General features: G+C 38.1%; 1 protein-coding gene and 1 long non-coding RNA gene across 7 annotated transcripts in view; one reads left to right on the top strand and one right to left on the bottom strand.

Moving 5' to 3' along the window:
* The window catches only part of LOC5574207, a 40,951-nt gene extending 19,443 nt beyond the window's left edge, over window positions 1-21,508 (bottom strand). Inside the window, exons 1-5 of one of the 6 annotated variants that reach the window (XM_021839199.1) lie at window positions 20,883-21,017; window positions 20,689-20,815; window positions 2,430-2,561; window positions 1,780-2,115; window positions 1,634-1,720 (exon numbers count right to left, since the gene is read on the bottom strand). In XM_021839199.1, coding sequence (XP_021694891.1) covers window positions 1,634-1,720; window positions 1,780-2,115; window positions 2,430-2,534 — 528 coding nt within the window. In that variant the 5' untranslated portion in view covers window positions 2,535-2,561; window positions 20,689-20,815; window positions 20,883-21,017. Of the gene's footprint in view, window positions 1-1,633; window positions 1,721-1,779; window positions 2,116-2,429; window positions 2,573-20,688; window positions 20,816-20,882 lie in introns of all 6 variants that reach the window. The other 5 variants (XM_021839201.1, XM_021839195.1, XM_021839198.1 and 2 more) reach the window with 5 other exon arrangements.
* Window positions 7,450-8,094, top strand: LOC110674811. Its single transcript, XR_002499220.1, has 2 exons — window positions 7,450-7,804; window positions 7,873-8,094. It is a non-coding gene; the product is annotated as an uncharacterized LOC110674811 (long non-coding RNA).
* Window positions 21,509-23,738: the final 2,230 nt, after the last annotated feature.

The raw sequence follows: 23,738 nt of genomic DNA, 5'->3' as shown, positions 1-23,738 counted from the left end.
TGTGTTCCTGACGTGTTGTAAAGTGTTTCTGCCATTGATAGATCGTGAGGTTAATTACCTCGAAAACCCCCTGGACAAAACCCTACAAAAACCCGAAATTTCCCGTCGCCCTCGCTGGCTTTATTACAAAGCAATTTGGATGGAGTTTCAGGCGAAGCTAGAATATGCTCTTAATAAAGCTAAAGGGAAATCAGTCGGATTGGATGAGGTAGGGTACCCAATGCTGAATCGAGAATGGTCTAGCGGAACCCTTCCAGATAGCTGGAAACATGGATTGGTTATCCCCTTACCAAAGTATTATGATCCAGCAAATGTCGCTGCCAATGGATCATTGAAGGTAGTTTTTGTCAGTGCTCACAGCATCAAAACAAAGGCGCTACTGTATATGAGATTTAACATTTTGACAGCATTGCTGTTCTGTCAAATACACAAGTCTACGGTGGCGCTATCTATGCTTTCCATAGAGGACAAATTCCAAATGAAGCAATTGGACGAAGCGAACATGAGCTTGAGCTTGAGCTTGATTGGCTGCCCGTGTTTGCTACTCCAGTATCGCCAGATCAGCTGCACTTACACAAGGAACCAACGAGATGACTGCTTGGGATTAACAGGCACCCTCAGTGTATAAGTGCTGGTGATCTTCTATTTTTAGGCAACAATGGTGCCTGCCACGTTAGAATGCAGACCAATGAGAGGAAAAGGAAGGAATTGATGATGCATTCAACTGGCTCCCACGGTTGACCTATATACCACTGCGTCAACGTCAGTTCATGCGGGAAAGGTGAAAGGGTGGGGTAATTTGTATGGCAGATAGGCTTGCTGGTTTGGTTAGCAGACTGCCTATGTATCAGGCGTAAAGGAAGGCATGCTATAATGATGAACGAATGGAAGCGTAAGGAAATGGTTTATTTCTGTCCGTCTCGGGTTCTAGCAAATGCTATGAACTGTGATAGATACATCAACCACAGAAAAACAGACGTAACACTGACGAAAATTCCATCGACCACTCATTTAACGATCATATCAAATTCACTTTGTTACAAATCTCACAACAAGAGGCGCGCGCATCATTTTCCTTCGTATTAGACGTTTCACATTACCGCTATCTGCAGGTCTTGTTGCACGAAACACTGTTTCGTGCAACATGCTCACCAGATGATGATGGTGTAAACTGGACGATGGATTGTAATTGAATTCGTTCTAAGTGTTACGTCTGTTTGTCTGTGCATCAACTGTGATATATTAAGAGTGGTAGATAGAAGCAAGTGAAAAACACAACTACAAAGTACGAGGAAAGAGACGGGCCTGGGATTCAACCCATGACCTTCTGCTTATAAAGCAGAAGCGGTAGCCATTAGACCACCAACCCTGTCATAAATGAAGCAATTGTACGAAGCAAACATGCGGTATAAACTGATAGAAAAAAAAAACAATGAAAACCATTAACTTAAAAAAAAAACAATGAAAAATTAACTGTTTGTCAAGGCTTGCTGAGGACATATTTCCAAGTTTCAGTTCAGTGGTGGTTGTCAGCTTCTGTCAGATATTTTATAGCATATTGTTTTTATGTCGAGCGTAAAAAGCTGGATTGTATTCATTTACGGCCAAATGACCCAGAACCCACTGTACTTACCATTGACTTCATAAAATTGTGACCGACATTTTTAGGTGGCCTCCATGGCTTTCCTCCGGGTCCTGGTTTTCCCCACGGCCCTCCATTCTAAAACGAAATAAACGTTAAACTTACACTCCCCAAATCTCCCCGCAACTCAACCTCACCTTGGCATCCGTCTCGGAACTCCTGCTCTTCCTCAGTCGGTTTTCCTTCTCGGCCACTATCCGGTCCAGTTCCGCCTTGTACGATTGCTTCTGCGCCGGTGACGTCTTGTACCGCAAATCATTGTCCACGTGGTACCGATTAGCGTCGTTGAAACTGATGATCGGATCGTCCGTCAGCCCCGTAACAATCTGCCCGGAAGCGTTCCTCAGCGGGGCTCCCCCTCCCCCGGCACTCACACCCTTGCTCGGCCTTGCCATCGTTGACGTCACCGGTTGCCGGAAGTCCTGTCGCCGTGGGGCAGCGTGCGAAACGGGAACAGGAACAACGGTGGGAAGCTAGATTTTAGCAAATCGATCGATTCACTTGAAAAAATGGGGGACACAAAATGGTGTGGTGGGTTCCCTCTCGAGACTTCAGGAAGGGTTCACAAACCATGCACTAAGCGACTCAAGGTGAAACAGCTTGGAATCCAAATTCAATAATGTACCAATTTATATTTTAGTTAGTAAACTAGCAGAAATTTTAAAGTAAGAAGATCGACTTCATATGTTCATTATATCTTTTGATTATTGCGTTTGAAATCTTGAGTGCTGTGACAGCCATGTTTGGATTCCGTCATGTTTCACCTCAAAAGTATTGGCAGACTTACATTCTTCGTTTCCGGGTAGATGCCCTGCAGCTGGATGTTCCGGATGCGGATCGTGTCGTTGGGGGCGCCGCCCCCCTTTCGGCCCCACGGCGAGTAACGGTCCATCACTTCTCGGTACTGGAAAAGCGGAAACTGGCATAAGACTGTCGGGTCAATTAAGTTTACCGTTGCCGTGTGAAGATGCTATCGTGGGAGATTGATTGGTGAGATGGGTGGTGGGGAGTGTAAGTGGTGAAAGCTAATTCAATTGGAAATGGTTATCTGATATTTGTAGGATTATAGTCATACATGCTGAAAATTTCAACTGCTTACAGTTGTATGTATTACGAAATGTTGATCATAAACAGAATTTTCACCCCTCGTGGAAAAACGAGTTGAAATCCTACCGCCCAACAAGCATGGTCATGGTTGCGTGTTCCGAGACTGTTTATCCTTTCATCGACCCTTTCGCAATGATAAGCATGCAGGGTATGTTTTCCAGCGCCACTTGACATCACATACCTCACATGTGTTTACACTCATCACGATTACAATATTGTATAATCATTTCCACTTTTGATAGATTTAAGATAGGTCTTAATCGATTATCATTCAATTTTAGTACCGTAAACCAGGGGCAAATCGAACACTATTTTACAACTTATTATTTCGCTATTCTTAGGAATTAAGATCTTGTCAACTTAATTTGAGCTAGATTAGTACTTAGTTGATCTTTATCAGTGTACGTAACAAATTTATAAGCAAACCTACCCTAACTGAAAAAAATAGTTTAAAATTATCATTAGACATCGATAAACCAGAAAACCGTTATGACATTCAGTATCTTTTAAGGAATTGTTATTTGCTATTGGTATAGCTGAACAAATTCGTCACCCCAGTGATCAAGTTGACCCCGGATTACGGTACTCGCGTTAAGGTGAAGATGAAACGAAGCCACACATAGAATTTTTAGAAGCATGGATCTAGAGAACTAAACAGTGATCTAAGTACTGAAAGTTTGACCGATTGGACAACAAGCGAGTGACCAATTGAAAAAATTTCAGTCTGAACGGACGTCAGATTCTTTAGATTTATGCTCTTGAAAAATATACAAGCGGCTTTGGGTCATCTTCACCTTAAGCATTCAAGTTTGAAGCTCACTGTTTCTGATTTATAAGCATAAATTCGGATCCGTGTCAAGGAAGCGCACCGCATCGAACCGGTAGCTATTTCTGGCCGTAAAACTTTTATCAGCAGGCAATGTTTCGATATCGATCACGCCCCTTTCTCTCTATCAGTGTACTTCTGTTTCGATTGCCTATCAAACGGGTTGCCATCGTTGTTCAACGATTAGGGTGACCTTGAAAATTACCGCACGAAACGAGTTTTCCGGACAAACCACGTGCCATCCAATTGCCGTTGTAACAAAACGACATGTGAGTCGTTTTGGCAGCAATTTATGTTGAGATTGCTTGCTGCCTATCCCAACAGTTTCGGAATTAGGTTAGCGGTAAACAAACTCGCAATCAAGTCATGGTGACATCCTTTCATAATGCCACATTCCTATGGGGTGGAGTTTGGCCAGAAGACAGAAGACGTAGTTTTGCATGTCAAAGTTTGCGAAACAACTTCGATAAAATAATGCATGACCTGAGGTAGAGAATCGTTCTCCGCAAGCTACCTGCCTCCAATCTAGCATTAGATCCCGACCAAACGGAAGATACAATGTTGTAACAGAATGTGTTTCTCTTAATTTTTTTATATGTATCACCAGTTGTTATAAAATATGTACCATTAGTAGTGAAAATACCTAAAAAAAATAAAAAAGAATATGTCAAATCCTATTATATTTATAAGAAATTTATTGCAGAATGTGTTTCAAGGATGTTACAAAATTATGTTACTGTTCATAACTGTGAATGCTGTTTGCAACAATCGAATACAATATCAAACATTTAAAACATGTTGTTACAAATGTTACAAAAAATATAACAAGTTATCTAACAAATTATAACAATTTCTGCTATTTTTGGCTGTTGTTGATAGAAATGTGTTGTAATCTGGTTATGTGAGTCTGGTCGGGATGGCATTTTGCCTTCGCATGCGGGTTTTTGCCAAGGATTGTGCTTAGGACGGAACGAAATTGCTGTGCATTAAAATATAATAAATGTTTTATCATGTCAAACAAACATTTGCTCCAGTTGAGAGGGGGTAATCGGTGAAGGATGAAAATATGAAAATTACTAATCCAAACAATCCTCTGCTTAGCATTAACGTCGACTAAGCCTACCCTAGTCATCATTTTACCTTGGGCCAGGAATAAAAATGTACGGCAACCGACAATTCGTGTATCGTAAATCTTGAGCACCTTTGATCTAAAACAAGAACTTGCTGCTGACATGGATTAAGATATATTCTTGTGCGCCAAATTCAGAGGTGAGTAATTCTCGTTGAAATCGCACTTTTTACATAGAGGTCTACAAGTAAACTACCACGAATACCAGCGCACGATCAATCTCATATGTACAAGCCGATTTCCTCAGAATGATAATGTATCGATGTTTGTTTGACGTAATTTGAGCTTTTGGTCAACGTCAGTCCAACAAGGAAGTGAATGCTCGACAGCATATCTATTTATGTTTGCTTTCTCACAGCCAACAAAAGCAATGTTGTGACAGTTCTCACAGCAAACAAAGAAAATTGTGTCAACATTGCACTACTACGCAGGCAATTGGATTGGTCTATTTGTCATTTCAAATTGATCAAAATTATGCTCGTTCGAATGCTCCTATAAAGCCTTTCTATGTGATAGATCCGCGATGGCATTTGTTTACATCGGAGGAGCACCGGTGCAAACACGGGACTGCCATTTCGATAGAAGAAAAGTGCTTCCGCATCAGTAGATTTGGAACGTCATGTGAAAGGGCCTATCAAATGAGTAAAAAGAAAACCACATTGGATTGGACAAATTGATGGACCCGTCAGTAGTTATATACTGCTTCGCGACTAAAAATGGGTGAACCACCGTGCGAAGTTTAATTTTTTACCAACTTCGCCGCGTCGCAACTCGATTCTCAATAGTGCGCATAATACACACTGCGGAGGGCATAGATGCGCACTATAGCGAAGCGACTCGCGACGCGGCGAAGTTGGTCAAAAATCAAACTTCGCACGGTGGTTCACCCATTTTTAGTCGCGAAGCAGTATAATTGAAACAGTTTTCGAGGATCCCCGATTTTTGACAAATCACTAAAACTACCATAACCTAGAAATTTCTTCGATGGGGGGGTCCACAATTATATGTCATAAGAGATGATTTTGAAAAATAAATGTTCTGGCGTCCATTATTAGGCCGCCTTGTTGCGTTGTATCTTATAAACTGAATTTTCATGAGGTACAGGTGGGACGAGTGGCTATGGAAAATCCAATAGTTAAGATTCTCGACATCACAAATACTTCAAGTTAAAATAAATAAAGTCACGTACGTTTTCTTAGCTTGATTAATATTCAATCTAAACGTTGTTCCTTATTTGATTTTGCTAAATTCCAGAAAAAATATAGAAAAATCAGAGGGGGTTGTGTACAAGACACGACCGCATGACGTTAACTACGCCAAGTGATTTTTTCATTTGAATTTTAGTCGATTTTCATAGTTGCAGCCTTTCTTTAGTTCAAACTCTAACATAGGTCCCAACATTTTAGATTTTAAATTGACACCCAGTATATTGCCGTAAGACGTAGTTAAGGCGCAAGAGAAAATGACACAAAAGTCAGAACTGAAAAAGCAGTTTTACCCTTTTAAAACAACAAATTGATGAAAATAAAAACACACAGCCCTTTTATTTGACAAATAAAAGAGCTGTGTGTTTTTATTTTCTTTGATTTGTCTATATAAAAAAAGAAAACTGCTTTTTTTCAGATTTGACTTTTGCACCATTTTTACTTGGCCTTAACGTCAAAAGAAGAATGCGCGAAGAAGCAGAAATTGGTCTGCTGCTTTTATAGTGCACTAGCCAACCCAAAGGAATCGTGGAAGACAATATGAACGAGTTTGGTTGCGTAAGAAAGGGGTCGACATTTTCCCAATTTTCGACAGTCTATCGTCAAAAATCAAAAGTTTTCTCCATTCGAGTAAAATGTTGTATAAATTTCCGACCGATTGGTGGGAAAATAGCTCTTTAAATTGTCACTTTTCATTTTTCATAGAATAAAATAGTTCTTGCATTAGTTCAACTGTAAAAGGGCCCATTTCCACTTTTGAACTACTTTAATGGTGGGTTTACGGCAATGCAACTGCATCATATTATGTATCCGGTAGAAATCGAGACTAACATTTATTTATAATTATTGTTTCCTCGGGCCCCGTGCGTCGCAGCTAATATGTGAATAGTGCCCCGCATAGAAAAGTACATTTTGCAATACATTCGCAACAGTATATTACTTATTATTGGTAAGGTTAATGTATCACAAACAGTGAATTTTATGTTGAACAATACGGGACCCCAAGTTTTAGGTTATAAAGAACAGTTTAAGTAATCCATGCCATACATTGACAATATGTTAGAGTGTCGTGATACAGGTAAATTGTATAGAGATGGAGGTTTCTAAGATATGGTAATAATGTATCCACACATTCTGGCAAATGGTTTTTATTTAAATTTGCGCAACATACTACCACAAGTACACTTCAGTGTATGTAACTTATTTTGAACAGTTTGGCAAACAGTACCACGCACTTGTGTGTGTAGGGAATAAACATTTTACCGCTTTGCTTCACACGGTTAAAAAAAGTCAAAGAACCGTTGATTAAGTTTTACAAAACAGAATTTTTTTGTTTCACTTGACTTTCACATATCTCAACTATGCGGTACATTCAAAAATGTATAACCGAAGGTACAAACAAAATTAAATGATGAATAAATTATATAATTTCCCATTTTCTGTTCGGTCTTTTATATCAATTTTTGTGACTAAAAGTTTAACAATTAGTGTGGAATGTTTTAAGCGTGTTTGTTTTGCTTCCGACAGGAAAAGCGAAAAAAAATTTCGGTGCGAAAAAAGTGAAATAGAACAGAACGAGTGAAAGGTTTTAAAATAAAGTGCACCGGCAATGGTCTGCGGCTTCTCGAGAATAACAGCCCTGGCACCAAGTGTAAAATTGAAGTCTGCGATATTCAAGCATGCTCACAACCATGCCTAATTACTGTTCGGGCCTGCTTGGATCAAATCTGATGCTTGTCGCGATGATTCGTCCCTGTGAGATTCATCGCTACTCGGTCACCAGCAAGCGAAAATCAGATTACTCACAGCAATCATTCAACGGACTACTTTTTCCATAATCCTACGCCATAGAAGGACCAGGCCAAAATCAACACGTGTGACTGCGGAACAATCAGGTAAGAGTTTGCTATTTTGTTGAATATTCTTGAAAATATTGACTGTTTTGTTGTTTTTATTTCTATAGGATCTGCAATCTTTGGTAGAAAGAAAAGGCTCGGTCAACGTTCAGCAACTCTTGCCATCGGAATCCGCGGAGCTGCTTGAAGTGGTGTTAACCTTTAGTTCCCCCGACGTGGTGGAGTCGCGATCAACGGAAACCTCTCTGGAAATTGATTAACTTCAAGTCATTCGTAGCTCTTGTGCTTTACTATAATGAGTACTGATAAAAATGCAACTATTATTTACATTTCCATGTTGTTTCATTTATTTTATTAGTAGAATAAGAAAGAATAAAAACAATACTGGAGAGGGTGAAAATACTATGTAGCACCGTAAAACAATCATTACACATACGTTATTTATTTCAGCTTCGACTTTATAGTTCAACTATTTTAAAACTGTTTTCTTTACAGTGGACTGAGTGAAAAAATGGATAGTATGTCTACAACTTGACAAACTGTAAACGAAAATTTTTGTTCGAGAAAATCGTCATTTTCAAATGGTGACATAACTTAACCGCCTATTTTCCATATTGTTTTTTTCCCGGTTACTGTTCACCAAATTGTAAAAATCGTTTGCGGTAGTGTTGATTTATTGTTATTTTGGATGGTTTACGAAATTGTTGATGTATTGTTGATAATAGTAGTGCACAGTACCGTATACAGTACGAATATAGTACTTGTTTATGCGGGGCGCTATGTGCATAAAAATCGTGAGAATACAGCACCACACTAAAAAACTGATTTCAAAATGCGGCAAGTTGAGGCGCATCGCGAGTCTCACTGGCGCGATCCGGTTTGGTGGCGGTGCGACAATATATATTTTTTTTTCTGTTCGGAACATAAACCACTGCGACCAACATTTGATCTATTGTAGTATATCCCGTGTCCTTTGTGTCGTTTCACTTTGTCACTATCGAGAAGTGATAAAGCATTCGGTTTTCTTACAGTTGTAATTCCTAACTTTATCACAGGTAAGGATTCTAACTGAAAGGTTCCTACCCTTCGAAGAGTGTGGTGCATGCACTCTCCACAGGCGCGCCCCTTTATCAGGCAAAATCGGATCCCTCGATAAAGCCAAGAAATTACACCGATATTGTCCATGCATCAGAATCCTAGTCCTTACTTCTTCAAACTAGAGAACGAAATAAATAAAAGATTAGAAAACAAATTGTTGAATTCGACTCATTTTTTTTCCTTGTCTCAAGATCATTCTCGGCAACCGGGAAAACCGAGACTTGTCACTTTCAACAAGGTTTAAAATGTAACAAGGACTAAAAATGTTCCTTTGATTACTATAACATCCTGTTCTCTTCGTTTGAAGCAGTCAGGACTAGGGTTCACTGGTAGATCTTTACCCCATAACGCACCACGAAAAGGTGATCTACCCGCGTTATGGGTCTGCGACAATATATGCAATGATATAATGCTCCGTGGTTACTTGGGGAGTTTAGGCCAATTTTCATATGTTTCCTATTTAAAGTAAAATAATCAAATTTCAATTGTTCAGTATTTGCAACGTATTCTCATATTTAGCCGAACATATTAAGTCAAATTGCGAAATGTGTTGAAAAATAAATGAGAACGCATTTTTGGCCAAATCTCATCCCCAACGACGGCATTTGCACAGTTGTTTTCGTTAATGCTCAACGCTCCGTCATCTTAATCATCCTCATCATCAACATTTCAAAAGCAGTTTTTCTGTTGAAAACCAAGAATTATTGGATGAAAATGAACACATTTTCATGTACATTTTCTTGATTTTGAACGAAAAAACTGCTTTTGTAATTTCCGAAATCAATGACGGATCCTGTCCCCTTAAATGGGCAGGGTAAAGAATTTCGCCGTGAATTGAACTATTCGCTGACACGCTGAATGGCTCGATATGGTTTGGTCTGTAAAGGTTGCTGCTCTTGGGGCCCATTCACAAATTTCATAACGCTCTAGGGGGTGGGTGTCCTCCTCATAAAAAAATTGTAGAATATTCATACAAAAAGCCTTACCCTTGGATGGGTGTCAAAAATGACCATTTTTGGTGTTATGAAATTTATGAATAAACCCATGAACGCTCTATTCTATCACCAAGTTATTACCGAGAGAATGAAAGGTAACATTTGAAAAAATCATAAAACCGGTTTTTTCACGATTTCTTTTTGTTTATGAATGGCACTCTCCGAATATGGTTCAATCGGCTCATTTGGATCAAAATCCCAGCTTTGCCAGTAAAATTTATTTACGTTCATATTAATCTCAGTGTATAAGAATATCAGAATAGACCTTTTGCAAACCAATTCACTTGTAATTGGGTCCTAAAATGTTCAATGAAATCTTGTTTTTATTTAATGACACGAAAGAACATGTTACTGTGACTATTTTAGCAATTTTTCCCGCTCAAATAACGGCTACATCATATTTGAACTTTACTTTAAAAATTGGGTCCATAAATCAACCTTGACACTTTTGATCATGTTTGACGTTCGCTTAATTGACAAAAACACCAAGGGCTTTTAGTTTTAACACTGGGGTTGTCAGATAGGAATGACATTTCGGAAGGGAGTGCGTAGCTTTTGTGACAAATTGACATTGGAGCGGAGCATTGGACTGTCCAAAATGGTGAGTTTTTTTTTAGTTGTTCTTGTGTTGTTTTATTCGGCAGCTCACGAGTGACGATAATTTCGTAAGCATTTATTTCATTCAATAATAAAACCCATGTTATATAATATTTTTGGGAAATATGTGATTTACAAAGAAGATTATAGTTCAAGGAATATGTTGAGTACATTGAAGGTAACTCTTGTTCTGTAGATAAATTTTAACAAGGACGAGTTAGTGTTACCGAAAATACCCTCAGGGTGCCGAAGCCATCGTTTACCCTATTGCTGTTTGCATTTGAGGTGCAAATCTTGACTAACGTTGCTTCAAATGCGGAAAGACAAAACAATCAAAGGTCATCTAGCAACGATATCACCGCCAACCTAGCAAAGAAAAGTTATCTTTGACATAGCATTTGTTGTGGAAAATATTACCGCGTGTTCCCGCATTTAATATTTGCGTTCCAAACGCATACAGTAATACGGTAAATTGTACAGTTTATATTTTTCTACAATCAACCTATCACAGTGGAAGAGTCTGATGGAACACAAAAAAAACTTCGGTTTGTTATACACAAAAAAAGAGTGTACCAGAATAAAAATTAGAAATGGCGTCCATTGAAAGGAGACCTGGGATTTTGTTTTGATAAAATCCAGCGTGATTTTTAACAACGCCTCATCTTACCAAATGGGGACATGGATAAAATAGCAAAACAGAGATTTAAAAAAAAAATTACCGCAAGATTACACCTAATTTTTGTATCAGCAAGTTGCAGATTTCAGTGAATATGATCAACAAAATACCTCAATTTATAAAGGATCTTTTTAATAATTAGCTACATTCAAATCCATTCACACACGCAAACAAATTTTGTTGTATTATCTACCGAATTCATGGTAGAATTAAGAACTGCACCAACGATTTTCAACCGACTTCAAAAATCTGTTAAGTTTACTATAATCTGGTGCAAATCACTAAGCAGTGCAGTAAATGTGACCATGTCCATAGTAGTATCCACTACAAAGCATTGTATTCCAAACCGTGACACCCACCGTACAACACTGTGTGGTCAGAAGTATAATACCAAACTTGTCAAATCAAGAATGTGTCTAGTCATTAATACTACAACTCTGGTTAAATAAACCGAACATATTTTCTTGTGTAGTGATGTTGACTATGTTTTGGTAGAGTTAACAGATTAATGTAGTCGGTTGAAAATCGTTGGTGCAGTTCTTAATTTTACCAGTAGTTTCTACAATAAAATTCATTTCAGTGTAGATAGAGAAAAAAACAATTTTAATATTTGAAATTCGTGATTTTTATACGATTATCTTTATGGGTATTTCAACTAAACTTCATCATCGTCACCTATACTGAAATATTCTTACACAAATTGAAGACGGTGTCCGGCCATTTGGCCGAACGCCGTTTGGCCGAATGCCGTTTGGCCGAACGCCATTTGGCCGAACGGGTCGTTTGGCCGAATCACGAACAAAAAAAAAAATCAAATTGCTTCAACGCTGATGAATAGGGTTCATAAGTATGGCCCAATGACTGATCAGCTAATTATTTTTTTGATTTTTATGATGTGACCGAACGTCATGTTTGTCGCTTCATTAGTGCTCCAAGAGAATAATTGAAACGTTTTGTTAATGCAGGACGAAATTGTGAACTCGCGTCAAGACAAGACTCTAAGCTAATGGTTGATTCGTTTCTGGGTTACCATTGGTATGCTAAAATTTAAAGTGATATCTATCAGACATTTTTCCTTCTTTTAAACATAGGCTTTTGTTTCGATTTTTACTGGTTCCATAACTATGGATCATTGAAGGTAGTTTTTGCTAGTGCTCACCGCATCAAACCAAAGGCGCCACTGTATATGGGATTTAACATTGTGACAGCATAGCTGTTCTGTCATACACACAAGGCTACGGTGTCGCTATCTATGCTTTCCATAGCGGCCGTTTTGGTTATTTTAATGATCCATTGGCAATAATTAATCTTATCTTTAATTGGGAATTTTACCTTCTTTAAATTATCAGCAATTCTTTGTAGTTACTCTGATATAATTATTATTTGCATTACACTCTCTAAATTTTTTATATGAGATTTTTCCTTCTTTTTAAAATAGGCTGTTTATTTTTCGTAGTTTATTGGAATTATGGATTAAAATACGCTCTTAACAAAGTCTTATTGAAAATTATTATTATATTTTAGCGCAAAGGTTAACTTAGCTGAGATATTATTCTCCTCCAAGATTAACATTCACTGTTTTTCCGTTGTGAAAAGAAGGAGCTTGAACTATGAATTAAATTACTTAGTACGATTCGAAGCATCAAAGCAGAAGAATGAATGAGTCGTCAACCGTTTTAGTTACTGTCAAAAACTGACTACAAATGCAATGCGAAAACCTCTGCTGGCAGCTATGATCACTACCATAGAAGTGGAATGATTGCTTACATTTAAGATTTTCTTATTTTCAGCATTGACAGCATGCTAACTGTAGTTCACTATTATTTCCAATTTCGGCCAAACGGCATTCGGCCAAATGGCATTCGGCCAAATGACCCGGAACCTGAACAACTTAAAAGAAAATAAAGTGCACGATAATCTAGAAAATAATGGTATATGAGGACTCTGGAAGTCCTGGGATGATTATTCAGATTATTATTATCCAGGCTGTTTCATCAAGATCATTGATATATCACAACAAATTGAACGTATTTAAAAGTCTTGTTTCACATTGAACGCTTTTAAATGTCTTGTTTCACTATAATAACGTTAATATTTACCTAAATTGATTCTATATATGCAGTGCACAACCTAATACATTTTCAGTTTCATCGGTTCGCTAAAACTCGAGATTTGCTTCCACAAAGTTTTGATGATAATTGTTAGAGTGAGACAAGAGATAGGGAAAATAACACGGTCTCCCGTGTCGCTTTAATTTGTTAGTTTATGAATAAAATAGTAAGGACACAAATACAATATAAAATTCACATAACTATTTAAAGCTTCATTAAATCTGTTTGGTTGTCGAGAAAATTATAAATTTCTTAGAAATGTTTGAATTTTGTAATGTTGATGTTTTGGCTGAATCATCATTTTAAACTTAAGTTTAAAAATTCAGACAAAGAAGTTTGATTAAAAACTGTTTGTCATATTTGTCTACTCTTTTTAACGAAATCTCGGCAAACTTCGTTTTACCAACAAGTAGGCTGTTCAAAAACGCTATGAATCATCCCATACAAAATGACAGTTCCTTCCACGCTCCTTTTTTCGACTTTCCCGGTGAATATCCTGGGATTTTTATACACACAAACATGTCGGAACACTTGACGAACAAAACGGTAATATAGGGGCCTATTTTGTAAATCGAGCAGATTCATGTGACTCGTCTGTATTGATTGTCGATCAAAGCAAGCATGCATATTTCAGATGTCACCCATCGACTGCCTTAGTAATCCAGTCACATAGAGTGACAACTGTCGAAAAACTCGAGTGACAGAGCTGAGTCGAGCGATTTTTTCGGTTGACAGTGACTCCAGTCGAGTCATTTTGATCGACTCAACTTATAAAATAGACCCCACAATCAATCTAATCCGTTGACCCGTTCGGAAGCCATTTCGTGACATACAAACACCATTCCATTTTTATTTATATAGAAGAAGATTTTACGTCCACAAGTTGGGACCCCTCCCTCCCCCTCGTCCGACATCGTCACAAATTCGAGAAGACCCCACTCCCCCCTAAATACTACGTCATTTATGGACAACCCCTTACCGAGGCTGGCAATCCGAGGTCTAGATTATGCAGTTTGCGTTGAAATGATTTGAATCAATGATGCATTATTTTTGATCAAGTGAGCACAGGAGCAATTGAATTGAAAAGGCGCGAATCCTACGCATAGCATTGATATTTTCAAAGCATGCTTCTCGAAATATCTGTGCAGCAATGATGATCTTTGAAGACTGTCAGCAACCGCTTTGTTACCCATTTTTCACTTAAGGCGAAGTAGGCCGTCATTGAAATTTGTACGCGACGTTGATGATTGTTGCTAGTTCATCCCACGATTTCAAATCAAAGAAAATCAGTTGGTTTTGCACTGACACAGCTGAAAAAGTATCAGCATATTTTATGCATGATAGCGCGTACAGTGATACTTTTTCAAGTCAATATAAACTATCAAGACTGAGTTTTATCACTTTGAAGTGCAAGCTGAAAAGTCATCATTGTTGCCAAAACGAATGACGGGCTACTTAGCCTTAAGAAAGCGCTTTTGTGATCAGAAATAATTTAAAAATTATTCTTCGTTTAAGCTTTCGCCTGTATATAAAACTATGCTAGAAATGCACACAATCATCAACCATCATCATCGCGAAAACTGATGTCGATTATTGAAAAGGAAAACTTTAAACCCAGATCTTCTGTCATTTGACCAGCTTCGTAAAATGGCTTATTATTAGGTTGTAGGACATTTCCCAGAATGACATTCCCCAGAACGCCATTCCCCAGAATGAGACATTCCCCAGAATACGACATTCCCCAGAATTGTTTTAATACATTTTGATACATCATTAAAATCATCATTATGGATCTCAAGCGAATACAAGTTGAGTCCAAAAAAAACCTTTAAAGTGTTTGCTTGTCTCAGGCAAACCATCTGAGAAGCCGCCCACAAATTACACTGCGGAACACGGTTTTGTCTCAAGAACCAAAATACCGCTATTTACTAAATTAAGGATTGCTGACTCCATTGCCGTTTTCAGAAATATTATGGCACGTCTAGTTTTTGAGATATTGACGGTTGAAAATACTAAATTTGACTGTTTCAGCCAACTTGCATTCAAGTTTTCCAACTTGTACGGCAATTTGTTTGCTCAATTTGTCATAGAATTCAAACTTTATGCATAGAACAATAATTATCAATGAAGTTCATAATATTTTGGATGGTAAAATGTTATTTTTTGGTGGTTCAGAAAAGTATTGTATTATGCCATATAAGAGAAACGAAGAATTTTATATGAAGGCTGCAAACATGTTGAAAAAAATAGATTTAACCTAAATTTTATCGTAAAATTTCAACTGATTTGTATCTAAATTGAAAGTTCAAGTCCTATTTAGCATGTTTGGTAGATTATATCACAAAAAAGTTTGATATATCATACTTTAAATTTCATGTAAACATCAATAAAATCAGTGTTTTATACAACTTTGGCGACCTGTAGCTAAAAATTGTGACGTGCTGGAACATTTCTGAGAACGGCATCAGATTCAGCGACCCAAAATCTACTAGAGACACATAATTTGATCCTTGAGACACGCGAAAGTGTCATTTTTGTTACGCTGTGTTATTTGATCATATATGGGGTGAGAAGGTTTTGGCCAAAGATTACGGCCCAAATGATCAGCGAGAATGAAGTGGTGTTGAAAATATTAAATAAATGACTACGTGATTCATGGCCAGACCCGACCAAAATCTTAAAAGGAAAATGCTGTTTAAAAGCTGTTTTACATGATTGTGTTACTTTTCCCCGAATGTCAGGTCTCAGAATGACCCGTTTCACCGAAAGCCATTTCCCCGAATGACCTGTTGCCTCGAAAAGTGATGCAGTGTAAACAGGTACAAGAATAGACTAGGGACTGGGTTCTGAACTAGCAAGAAGGGGACGGACCTGGTGTAGTGGTTAGAACACACGCCTCTCACGCCGAGGACCTGGGATCGAATCCCATCCCCGAGATAGTCACTAAAAAATTCAGTGACGACTTCCTTCGGAAGGGAAGTAAAGCCGTTGGTCCCGAGATGAACTAGCCCAGGGCTTAAAATCTCGTTAATAAAGATAGAAAAAAAAACTAGCAAGATTTATAAGCAATCAAAAGGAGGAGATTATAAGATCATTGCCAAAAATGCCAAGATCGGTTTAACTGGGAAGAATCACCAATCCAGTAAAGAAGGGTGCATATCAGATGACCGGTTCGTTCATCACCTTGAATCACAAAAAGTTATGGCTATTATGAGAGCTAAAAACTTTTCGGGGAATTGGGCTATTCGGGAAAAAGATAAACTGCTCTTAAATATGTATGTTATACTATGTTTTATGATCAAACTTTACCCAAGCTATTCGAAAAATTATTTGTTTTGTATTCATAGTTATTCTGCCTTCTTTTGAAATTGGCTGTTCTTTCTAATTGTATTTTAGGTGACTCGTATTACTGTAATATTCTTTATATTTACGAAATAAATTGATGGAATTTGTTTTTTTTTTTTGCTTTCATAGCATATTCTCCCTTCTTTTGAACATTGGCTGTTCTTTTGTAATAATGAAGAATAATGAAATATAAATACACTAGAAAATTTCCTTTGTCTTTGATAATTCCTTATTAGAGCAAACTACTTTAATCAATTAGAGGATGGATGCGGAGCAGCATCCATCAACTCTAAGGCGGGGTTTTTACGAGCTTGAAGTTTGTAAGGAGAAAGTCATCCAAATACATGAAAATTGTCCAAACGGTTCTAATAACATTTCCGACCATAGTTGGCGCTGTATTGAACTGGAATTTCTTGATTTATTAATTTGAAGATTCTCATATAGTTAATAAAAGACTGCAACAAACAGGAAGTTTTGTCGTTTTTGGAGCTATGAAAGCTATAATTTGATTTTCCCTAAATTTTCCAGTTATTTGTGTTTCCAGGTATTTACCATTTACCTGGATTTTAACAGCCCTAAAATTTCCTATATTTTTTTTCTGGGGAATGTCCCATTCTGGGGAATGGCGTTCTGGGAAATGTCGTACAATCTTATTATTACATTCATATATCCTTAATTGACCGGGGATCGAACCCAGACACCTTCATCATGGCTTTGCTTCGTATCAGCAAACTTTATCCCTAGGCAAAGTTGTAAGTTGTGGTTGGTTGGTGTGTTCTGCAAATTTGCGTATAACTTCTAAAAGCAACAACTTTGCAGAACAAATCAACAACCCACAATTTACAGTTTTTGAATCAAATTAAATAGTCTCTTTGTTACTTACTTTTGTCTTTGAACAACCATCTGGAAACCTTTGGAAAACGACTGCAATGTAATGAATTTACTACAGATAAAACTTCAAGTTCCGTAGTTCATCATTCAAATATCTGCCAATTCAGACTACCAGAATCAGAGCTACAGAGTCCCAATGAGCCATTTTACGAAACTGGGCAAATGACAGAAGATCTGGGTTTAAAGTTTTCCTTTTCAATCATCGTCGTCAGTTTTCGCGACAATGCACACTGGTCCAGGAAGCTAATTTAGGCGGACATGAGGTTTTCGTCAAGATTCATTGATTTTAGAGCCATAGTTTATTCTGAGAATATGTTCAGAATTTTCAGTACTACAAAATGTACGGAACAAAAAATTTTTTACGGTGATCGCAAGAGTGACGTATACGCCAACTTTTTTATTTTAACGAATCGTAAGTTGGTATGTTCAGCAAAGTTGTAGCAAATGATCATAGAAACAACTTTGCTGAACAAACTTTTTCTCGGTTTTGCTTCAGAGCCGAGATAATTAAGTATTTTTAATAAAAAATCGTTTTTTGCTCTTAAGTGTTTTATATTTAAGTTTTATTGGCCTACTATGTTCTACAAAGTTTTTATACTTATCATTTGCTACAACTTTGCTGAACATACCAAAGTTGTATTTCTTATGGTTTTCATGTTATTTGAGTTTTTCATCTTAAAATTAGCTATTTTGTATGCCTTGTATCTCAACTATGAGCACCTCAAAAAAATATATCTTTCCACAAAATGATTTTGCAGTCTCTTAAGTACCTGTGAGCAAAATTTGGAGAAGATGATATTTTTCTATCTCGTTTAAAATCGATTTTACTAATAGACGATATGAGATAAATCCATATTTATTGAATATTCCTACATGTTCAACTCATAAAAGTCATGGCTACCTAAGCATATCAAACCAAAGGTAACACGTGTATTTATATAGAAATATAAAGTACATCGTTTTTCAGTTGTTTTCGATTAACTTGAAAGCTTCTGCAAGAAATTCATCGTCTTTTCCTCTACCAGTATTTAATCTATTCCTAAGCAAGATCAACGGGTTGAAAGTCAACATAAGCCGTATAAAATACATATACAAAATTTACAGTCCGATTGAATTCTGTGGCATGATTTTCCCAGAATCTTCTGATGGATTCCACGTTTCATGTTTTTCTTTGGTAACGCGGCATGCCGGATAACACCACTTCCGTGCAATAGTTGTAGACGTATCAGTAAGTGTAACAGCATTCTAAAGGATCGCCACGAAAAGCCCTCAAAGGAAGGTTAGGGCTGAGACTGTACGAAACTCTTCCAGTTGGTAGGAACTCAAATGGTCGTAACACGGCATGCTGCTTTTAACGGGAAGTAGATATTGTGTATTTCTTTCACTACTGGACTGCGAAGTGCGGCCTCATCAGTCCGAAAGTGTGAATAAAAGTGAGGGATTGCATTGAATCCTGTTGGTGTCTGCAGAATACTTATTCTTCGATTTACGAAGAATAAGTCTCCCGAAGACACCTACTCGATTTGATTCAATTGCGCACTTTTGTTAGCGTTTCCACACTTGTAATAACTTCTTTTCACAGATCTCAATCATTTTAAAAGTAGTCAACTTTAATCGGAAGATTAACGAGGAGGCATTTGAACAGTTTTTGTCAGAAACGTACTGTTAGTATCGCCAGTTCTACGATTGGTATGTACTCTCTCCAACGGTGCAAAAACTACTTTCGCATAGAGTGATGTTGTTCGGCATGCCGTCGAAGAAGCATAAAAAATGCGGAATAAATCCATCAGAAGATTCTGGGAAAATCATGCCACAGAATCCAATCGGACTGTAAATTTTGTATATGTATTTTATACGGCTTATGTTGACTTCCAACCCGGTGATCGTGCTTAGGAATAGATCAAATACTGGTAGAGGAAAATACGATGAATTTCTTGCAGAAGCTTCCAAGTTAATCGAAAATAACTGAAAGACGATGTACTCTATATTTCTATATAAATACACGTGTTACCTTTTGTTTGATATGCTAAGGTAGCCATGACTTTTGTGAGTTGAACATGTATGAATATTCAATAAATATGGATTTATCTCATATCGTCTATTAGTAAAATCGATTTTAAACGAGATAGAAAAATATCATCTTCTCCAAATTTTGCTCACAGGTACTTAAAAGACTGCAAAATCATTTTGTGGAAAGATATATTTTTTTGAGGTGCTCATAGTTGAGATACAAGGCATACAAAATAGCTAATTTTAAGATGAAAAACTCAAATAACATGAAAACCATAAGAAATACAACTTTGGTATGTTCAGCAAAGTTGTAGCAAATGATAAGTATAAAAACTTTGTAGAACATAGTAGGCCAATAAAACTAAAAAATAAAACACTTAAGAGCAAAAAACGATTTTTTATTAAAAATACTTAATTATCTCGGCTCTGAAGCAAAACCGAGAAAAAGTTTGTTCGGCAAAGTTGTTTCTATGATCATTTGCTACAACTTTGCTGAACATACCAACTTACGATTCGTTAAAATAAAAAAGTTGGCGTATACGTCACTCTTGCGATCACCGTAAAAAATTTTTTGTTCCATACATTTTGTAGTACTGAAAATTCTGAACATATTCTCTAAATAAACTATGGCTCTAAAATCAATAAATCTTGACGAAAACCTCATGTCCGCCTAAATTAGTTTCCTGGACCAGTGTGCAATGATGGTTGATGACTGTGCGCATTTCTAGCGTAGCTTTTCATACAGGTGAAAACTTAAATGGAGAAAAATTATTAAAATATTTCTAATCACAAAAGTGCCTTTTTATGTGCAATTTGGGTAACAAAGAGGTAGCTGATACAACAACTAGGTGTAATGTTGCAGTAACGAACATTTTGGATCTCTTTTTTGTCATTTTCTCCATGTCCCCCATTTGGTAAGATGAGGCGTTGTTAAAAATCACGCTGGATTTAATCCCAGGTCTTCTGTCAATTGACGCCGTTTCGGCGATCAGCTGTTCCGAAACGTCTCGTAAAATGGCTTATTGTGGGTATTTTAAAAGAAAAAATAACAGCATTTGGTTACTAACTGTAGTAAATCCCATAGAACATGGGACTGTTATGCGAATAAGGGTAGTTTAGTTCTTCTACAAGTTGATGAGCAACTACAACTCACAAATCTACGTGATTAACCGAGACAGATGCAATATGAGATGATCTTACTCTTTTTCGGGATGAAGTTTATGAGACTTTGGAAACGGTCCTCCTTTCTCTAGCAGCCGAAGAAGTACATGACACGCTGCCCGAGGACCCCACACTCGTGTGTTCGTCGATGCCGATTGCAATTAGTCTGAGATTATCGAGAATGTTCAATGCCGAGTGGTGTTCTGGCTTCGATCGACCTCGCAAATGCTTACATGGGCTTGCTCTTTGGCACGTGCTTGTCGTTCGAGCTGCTTCCGGTGCTGCCAATCGCGCAAACTGGCATCAGCAATCCGTTTCTCCTGGGCACGTTTCAACTGTTGGCACCATAGCACCGGATGATCCGAGGGGTCGTGCGAAAAACCCATCTACCAGTACCAATGGCTATAGCTCGGGAAGAAGTCCTGCCGAAACCGGTACCACTCCTGATTCCACAGTTCCGAACTGGCGGAGATTAGTTCCGATTGGCCAATCTGCAGCAGGAATGGATCCATTCCCACCCAAACAAATCACACACACTACACCTGGCCACTCACTGCATCGATTTTCAACAATCGGGGAATCACTTTTTAACCCAGATCTGTCAGCCCCGTGTTTCACTTGGCGCCAAAACACTTTCCCTTCCCTTTCCGTAGTGGAAATCCTTTTCAGTTTTTAATTTTCCGGGAATTGTTCACTTACACTAACACACTTCTTCAATGGGCGCAGTTCGCGCCGCGGGTTGCCACGGGCCAGAACACCTGCGACGGCTTCAACGGTTCTGGGAGAACTGCCGTTTTCGCGGTGGACTCGAGCTTTAGAGGCCCTGGGAAAACTTCAGTGAGCGATCTTTTCCACCCCATCACGGCGGGGAGTGAATCGCAAACGGAAATCGCACGACAGGCGCGAGCAAGCAATGATACAGTTTTTTATGGCTTTCGTTGATGATGATGGGAGGGCCAGCGGCAAAGCTCAGGGATTTCGATCCAACAAACCAGAAGGCGCGCATTGGTAGGTTGGTCGGAATTTTTCGCAAACGGAACCTTGCAATGCAAAGGGAAGCAAAGTTTTCTCGCCTGAGCTTTTGTTTCAACGATTTTGGTTTTGCAACAAGAGGCGAGCGGGATTTGAAGGAAGGGGTGTGGGAATTGGCAGGATGGGAGGAGTTCGGTTCTACATTGACACGCGATTCTCACGGTCGACCCCGTACCCGGTGCTGCTAATCCTTTACCGGTGAATTTTAAGGTGAAACAGGACAAGATCCGCTGCGGCAACCACGTTGCCTGCAGAAATTTGGAATAGTTTCCACATCAAACGGTAATCAGTATAAACTCTGAAGATAATCAGAAAATTGAAGTTTTAAGAGCACGCATCGATTCATGAACAATATATCCAATTGAATTTCACCTTAACAAGGAAAATTTAGACAAGAGCTTTGTGTGCATATGTATATCAGAAAAAGGCTGATAAATTATTTTATTGCGTCGTAAAATCTGATACATAAATTTGGTTGAACTTGATCGGTAGTAGACATCTTTCTGTCTATTTAAATTAACATAAACTACCGTGAACCGCAAGCCAGTACTATCTGTAAAAGTAGCAATTGAGAAAATGAACAAAGAAGTTTAAATAGTTATTACGATTATTTTAAAAACATCTGAAGATCGGAACACGTTTCAATATTAAAGAAAATGTCACAATTTTTAAGTTAGTATGTTAATATCTTTCCGAGAAAAATGTAAAGATAATCAAAACACGGTTCATTTTTGTGTTACAAAATGTAGAAATGTATTGGAATTGATATACCCTGCCCACGTAGTTATAGATCACATAGTCGTTCAACATTATTCGGTGATGTCGCTCAAAACATACACGTCGACTTATCATTTAACTTGACATTTTCAGGCTCTAGCACTGGGAGCGGCTTCTAGACGACATCCTCGACTTCCTAAGTCGAGTGGTTAGAGTCCGCGGCTACAAAGGAAAGCCATGCTGAAGGTGTCTGGGTTCGATTCCCTGTCGGTCCAGGATCTTTTCGTAACGGAAATTTCCTTGACTTCCCTGCACATAGAGTATCATAGAGTACCTCTGCTACACGATATACGAATGCGTAAATGGCAGCTTTGGCAAAGAAAGCTCTCAGTTAATAACTGTGGAAGTGCTCATAAGAACACTAAGCTGAGACGCAGGCTCTGTCCCAGTGGGGACGTTAATGCCAAGATGAAGAAGATTTTTTTATTTCCAGCCTAACTTGAAGTCAATGACCTAAAGGTTACTTCAAATATCATAAGAAAATTTCTTCTTCTTCTTTTCTGGCGTTACGTCCCCACTAAGACAGAGCCTGCTTTTCAGCTTAGTGTTCTTATGAGCACTTCCACAGTTATTAACTGAGAGCTTACTATGCCAATGACCATTTTTGCATGCGTATATCGTGTGGCAGGTACGAAGATACTCTATGCCCTGGGAAGTCGAGAAAATTTCCAACCCGAAAAGATCCTCGACCGGTGGGATTCGAACCCACGACCCTCAGTTTGGTCTTGCTGAATAGCTGCGCGTTTTCCGCTACGGCTATTTAGGCCCCTCGAAGAATGTTGCATGCAAAACGGCTCGGTTTACATGATTTTCACACTGAAAATTCAATCATAAACATCATGCACATGGAATGACAAGCCGTCGATCAATCAATGTGCATTATTTTTGACAGAATATTAAGCGTAGAATCGTAAACCAATCAATCTTGTTTGCAATTTCACTTTCAAGATGCAAGAAAGCATGCGAATGTTGGATAGAAAATCATGAAATGTTTCAGTTTCACTCAAAATTGCAAGCATTTTCGAATGCAATGAGACAGTTTACATTAATTATCGTTGAATGTTCAGTTGCAACACCTTTTACATTATTATCATACAAAATAACGTGCCATGTAAATTTTAGAATTTTTTGCTGAGCATATGCTCCTGGGTTTTGCGGACGATATCGATATAATCGGAATTGATCGTCGAGCCGTAGAAGAGGCATTCGTGCCTGTTCGTGCATACCACGGAGCGAAAATATGCGCCACCTGTATGTGAGCAACAGTACCACATCAAATC

This window comes from Aedes aegypti, chromosome 1 (assembly GCF_002204515.2).
Source record: "Aedes aegypti strain LVP_AGWG chromosome 1, AaegL5.0 Primary Assembly, whole genome shotgun sequence".
In the NCBI taxonomy this organism is placed as follows: domain Eukaryota; kingdom Metazoa; phylum Arthropoda; class Insecta; order Diptera; family Culicidae; genus Aedes; species Aedes aegypti.
This window is presented reverse-complemented; position numbering and strand designations above follow the sequence as displayed.